This window comes from Stegastes partitus, unplaced genomic scaffold, assembly GCF_000690725.1.
Source record: "Stegastes partitus isolate 25-593 unplaced genomic scaffold, Stegastes_partitus-1.0.2 Scaffold389, whole genome shotgun sequence".
In the NCBI taxonomy this organism is placed as follows: Eukaryota; Metazoa; Chordata; class Actinopteri; family Pomacentridae; genus Stegastes; species Stegastes partitus.
The window spans coordinates 326,625-332,624 of NW_007578120.1; the positions used below are offsets into that span (position 1 = coordinate 326,625).

General features: G+C 38.8%; 1 protein-coding gene across 1 annotated transcript in view; it reads right to left on the bottom strand.

Moving 5' to 3' along the window:
* Nucleotides 1-6,000, bottom strand: part of LOC103359693 (tight junction protein ZO-2) — a 126,951-nt gene that overhangs the window by 48,867 nt on the left and 72,084 nt on the right. The window contains exons 2-4 of the mRNA XM_008285167.1: nt 3,999-4,052; nt 2,280-2,404; nt 1,894-1,996 (exon numbers count right to left, since the gene is read on the bottom strand). Coding sequence (XP_008283389.1) covers nt 1,894-1,996; nt 2,280-2,404; nt 3,999-4,052 — 282 coding nt within the window. The remainder of the gene's footprint in view (nt 1-1,893; nt 1,997-2,279; nt 2,405-3,998; nt 4,053-6,000) is intronic.

Here is a 6,000-nt window from a genome sequence, read left to right on the forward strand (position 1 = left end):
GAAAAATCTTATTTTTGCCTACATGTTTAGACTAGGCTCGCCTTCTAGCCATGATTCCTTCTGTGTCAAAATCATTTTCTAATACTGGCATATTTTGACACCTAAAACATAAAATTTGACATTTTATTTGCTCAGGATATTAAAACCATCATAATTGTGAACAGTCATTTTTCTGGCCCTGTAGAAAAGACAAGATTACACAGTACTGTTGTCTACAATCTGACAGAACAAGAACCTAACAACTATGTCTCAGTAGAATAGACACTCAAACAAGCACTGAATACTCCAGATTTGTTTGCTCAGTTGTATTTGTCTATATACACACAAGCTCTTGTGCTGATTCTAGTACTATTCCAAAGTCCTCTCTCCCTGATGCCACACAACATGAATTCCATGATGTGTCTGGCAATATTTTTTAATTTGTTTTGTCAGTTACTGATGACAATCAGTGCTGCAACTAAGTTCATTGTTGTTGATGTCCCTGTAGAAGTTTTACGGTGCTGACAGGAACTGACTTTCTGGGGAAGATAAAATGGTGGCAGTGGTGTGGTCATCTGTGATGTGTGACATTTTCAGTTCTATGAAAAGAGGCAGAAAGGGTAGGCACATAGCAAATGCATAGAAACTGCCTTGGTAGCACAAACACAGGTGTCCATCATAGGTGGCACCGTAAACACGGGCGGCTGTGGCTCAGGTGGTAGAGCGGGTTTTCCACTAATTGCAAGGCTGGCGGTTCGATCTCCTGCACACAGCAGAACATCTGTGTCGACCACTATCAGTCTGTGTGCTATGCACTGAAGGAGGAGCTGGTGCAGCTGCACTTTGAGAGAGATCTCATGCATAAATGCTTGAATAAATGGAAGGACAAGGTCCTCAGGAAATTCAATAATGAGATGTGTTGCATGTTGCTTTTCAAATAGTGAGTCCGGTGTTAGTTTTCAATGTAGATTATGCATAATGGAACAATGAAAGTATTTTCTGTGCCAAACTGTGTTAAAATTGTTAAAGTGCTGCTAAGCTGGTTTCACAAAAAAGACAGAAGACAGATGGCTTTTAACTTAAGAATGTGACAGATATCATGGCATTTTTGTGGAAACAGCTTTTGCTTTAATAACATTCTTGCTGTTCTTTATTAATTTTGCATTACAAAATGCTTATGCTATGCTGTGAGGACATCATTGAGTTATTTCATACTAGAGTATGTGATAAGTAAGTTTGCAATGTTTGTTTGTTTGTTAATAGAAACAGTTTGTTAAGCATAATCTCACTTCTGACGTCCTGTTTCTCATCACAAACAACAATGCAGAAACATTTACATTTTATTCTGACTCGTATAGAGCCTGAATTGTATATTGTTGTATATTTCTCAGTGTTTTACTCAAACACAATTTCATAATTAAGATCACTGAACAAAAATTAGACTGAACTTCACTTTGAAATAGCACACTTTTTACTGCCATCTTGTGTCACATGACCTGAACGCTCTGTGCTTCTTCACCAAATGGGTGTAACAGGTTGACTATATGATGCATTTCAAGCAGGTAGAACAGTTTTTTTTTGTGACAAAACAGACTTAGGATTCAGAACATGCTCTTGCTATGGGATTATAACAGTTATTCTTTTTGCTCTTAATAGTCACATGAAAACAGCAAACTCAACTTAAAGGAGAACAATTTAGGCCCTGTGTTTCCACGTGTTGGGTACCAGTGCATATGTGAAAACGTATATTGTGTAAAGCCTTTGTTGTCTCTAGAGAACGCTATGTAAACTTGAGTCAATGTTACCTGGGTCTGGAGACTACTGCTATTAGTATCAGAGTTATGAGACCCTACAAACATTGCTTGAGGTCTGCAAAAGTATTCTGTGTGTTACTTGTTTGTGGTCTATACTCACTATTTTGGCTACTTTTCCACATTTACGGAGGGACTGCACAGCAAAAGTATGAGGCACATTGTCCATGGGGATGGAGTTGACTTGAATGACACGATCGTTCTCACTAGACAAAAAAAAGGTACACGCAAGCAAATAAAAATTAGTTAAGTAATGTACATCTTGTTTACTATAAAATAATTCATCAATACACACAGAGGCTGTTGTTGTGTTCTTAAAGCCTTTGGTATTTTGCAGAACTCTGCTAGCTTTCAATCTAACTCAGCTATACGTAACTCAGACATGCAGATTTTGTCAGTGTTCTTAACAAAATGTGTTACATAAAAGGAAACTGTCCATTGAAGCATTTTTCTCTGAGGTACATGATGGTCTCTGTTTGACAGACTTACAAGAGTAATCCATCTGCCGGTCCTCCCTGCAGCACATCTGATACAATGATTGACGTCTCACCACTCTCTACATTGGGGTTGTCACGACCACCTGAGACAGCAATGCCAAAGCCCATCTTAGAGTCCTGCAGGAAAAGAAATCAATTAACAAATACAGTATTTTAAAACAGATATAACTCACAAAAACACTGAGTCAAAGTGAGGTGAGAGCTCCAGCTGAACTTACAGAGGTGCTGATTGGTTTTTGAAACCTTAATGATATGCATGCATTGGTTTTGTTGACAAATGCATTTAACTTTGATAGAGATCTCCTTGGTTCTTGCCTTTTTTGTTTAGCTACGTGATTGTGTATCATGTGCATTTGATAAAACAGCGCACATGGTGACAACATCTAATTTTTTAACACACAGCTGTTGCATACTGGTACTGCCCATAAGTCACAGGGAGGTGAGTGTTTGGTACAGAGTGCACAGGACTGTGACACCAGAGACTTGTGCATACTCATGTACGCCATAAGCTTAGGTCACAGTCTTTTCCTAAACTGTGCTTTGAGTTGCCTAAAAATAACCACACTTTACTTACATTTACATGTCACAAGCAGGTGTTTTAGGAAACTAATAAAATGTGCAGACAGTGCACTCTGTGACTCAACAGATTTGCTCATTAATGAAAATGTACTTTCTTTCAAAATGTTATTTGGCATTTTACAATAGTTGTTTATAAAAATAATTTGTAACAGACAGGATTGTTGATCTGAGTAGTGGTGCTCACTTTTGGCTTCTCCAATATAGTCTATTGACGACACAGTCCAGTGAGGCGAGGCAAGGCAGCCGCAGGGTGGGTTAGCTAAAGTCAGGGCAGGTCTATTTTTAGAACAATGTTTACTGTTGCACAGTAGAAAGCACCACATTATTTGTGTATTCAATTCAACCTGTTTGTAATAATACTACACTTCAAATGAACAATAAAAATACTTATTGTAAGATGATACAATTTTAATTCAATTAACATTTTAATGACACAGCACAGGCGTGTACTCACTTTGGTTGTGTACCAGACATAAATGAATTAAATATTGGGAAATAGAAGAAGAGGTATGATGCATAGCAGTCACTTGTGTGTTCTCTTGCTATTTAACAATTGATTATATTTCAGATAATGTATATTGTTTAGCTTCAACCAGCATGAAGTTTATCTACGTTTATTCACCTCTCTGGATTGTCAAGCTATGGTCTCCCTCTTCAAGGATACACTATTTCTAAAAGAGGGATACACAAGAGACTACAGCCAAAGATTTTACCACAGTTATCTGGAGAACTGATAACTAAACTGACAAAAGTGAATATAATTTTGTCTATCTGTAGTCTAGTAAAAAATATTAATACATTTTTGTTCAGGAGAAATAGATGAAAAAAGGTTAAAATATGTATTAAAAACAGTGATTAAAAACCTGTTTTGATACGTTATAATGTTTTAAGTTCATAAATGTGTTGAAAATGCTTAAATGTATTTCATTTCTTTTATTTTGAAGAAGATATGTTAAATGGTTGGTTGCTGCCTTCCTGTTTAAAATGCACATGTCACATGTGTGGGTTACTTTATGTTGATTGGTGGACGTCTGGCGCATGTGTGTGCATGTGCGTGAGGAGAAGAAGAAGAGAGGCTAATAGACAGATGCATGTCTGGAGGGTTAACAGAAGAGTTAGGGAATAAACTCACCCGCTGCAGTGTGACTGTGTACTGCTCCCAGACCATCTCTTCCATCCCTGAGTTCTATAGGAAACACAGACACAGAGGGACTTTTAACTTAATGACTTAATTAATGATTGAATGAATCATTCAGACAGGAATGCTTCGTGTCAGCAACAACATTCTGCATGTCTGTCTCATTGCGTGTCCCATCTTAATTTCAAATTTCATTGGCCCTCAACCCTTCCCACCTGCTTGCTCTCTCAAACACACTCCAAATAGATTCTGTACGTGCCAAGCCTTGATGACAAAGATTAAAGCAGGCAGCACAGCTAAGCGTCACCTGTCTCTAAGTCCACTGTAAAGCCTTGAATATACTCTTTTGTAGACGTACAACGGACAGCCACAGACACCGCAGCAAGTTGTTGCTATTATGCCACTTTTTCAGCCCATGCGTGTCTGCTGGGAGGACTACATTCCACACAAGCACTCTAGATCGTATCTACCTATTCCACGCATACATACTACTGTGGAGCATCACGCACTATTGCCTTTGAGATGTGACCAACCATGCAGAATCCGACAGAGCTGGGGACATTTACATCCTGTGGACCCTTACATACTTACAAATGGGAAAACTATAACACTGTCCCAATGGAAGTGTTTATATGTGGAGTACAAAGATGCCAACCTACTGCACATGTACAGAACGAAGTCGTCTGCACAAACTACAAAGTAGTTTACCACATACCATGGTGTCTATAGTGGTCTGTGTTCATGTTGCCAAGGAGTGTAATCAGGCTTAACAAGAGTGGTTAATGACAAATAACAGAAAAGGACAGAAGTGAAGCAGGAAAGGAGTTTGTGTGTTGGCTGGGAGCAAGGAAAGATTGTCACTCAACACTGCACAGTTGTGCATGTGAGAGGGGTTACATGGTAAATGGATCACACTTATATACCTTTTTGGCAGTGGCAGAGTAGCCATGAAACATGCTCGCCTGCCAGGAGTAACCTGGGGTTCAGTGTTGGAGTGTGGGAGTATTGAAATCATCTTTAATCACTTCGTCCAGAGGAATATAAAATTGGGATTGAAACATTATTAAAATAAATGACTAGTTTGAAGTCAGTGTGCAGGAGGTACATGAAGACTTCCTTAAGTCCCCTACGTGATTGAAAAGTATGCCACTATGTTTAATAATGATCTTCCTTCCCACCTGAGCTGCCACTGAAATTCTGTAACCCATCTGTATCCAGGGTGAAAGAGATGCAGCATTTTATGGCAAGCACTGCCTCTCAGTCTGCTCTCCCTAGAGTCTATTCTTAAACCACAGTGTACTAATGCACAACAGGTAGAGATGTAAGAGCATGAAACGAATGAAATATGATATTGAAAAAAGTTTCGGTCCTTTATATTGTGTGTGTGTGTGTGTGTGTGTGTGTGTGTGTGTGTGTGTGTGTGTGTGTGTATACTGTTTACATATACTTGTTGCAATTGTTTTGGGGTTTTTTTCCCAAATAATTTTTGTTTTGTTTTTTTACCAGTCTGATGGAGAGTTTTTCCATCAAAATTTCAGTCAAAATGTGAACCAGCTAGTGTATGTTTTGTTTGACAATAAAGTGGCTATTTGATTCTATTCTATTCTATTCTATTCTATTCTATTCTCTCAGCAATGAGTTTGATAAAGACACAGACTTTCAGACATGGATCTTGCTTTTTTTTTTTTTTTTAAAGAAAAAGTCTCTGCAAAAATGTCATCAGACTCTGAGCTGAACTTCTTTTGTTTGTTTACATTGTTGACCAAACTAAAACGCTATGAAAATCAGTCAGCTCTTTCAGTACAACTCAGCCAGCCGTCCCTGTTCTTTTCATGACAAACTAGAAAAGCACTCGGAGAGCACAGACCTCCACCAAGCAGCTCATTTCCACTATATTGTTATTTCCAGCCAGTGATAGTCCTGCACAGTGGCGGCCGGTATATAGGGGCGCTGTGGGCGGAGCCCCGCCTGAGCTGCGTGAGCCAGCATGAGCAAA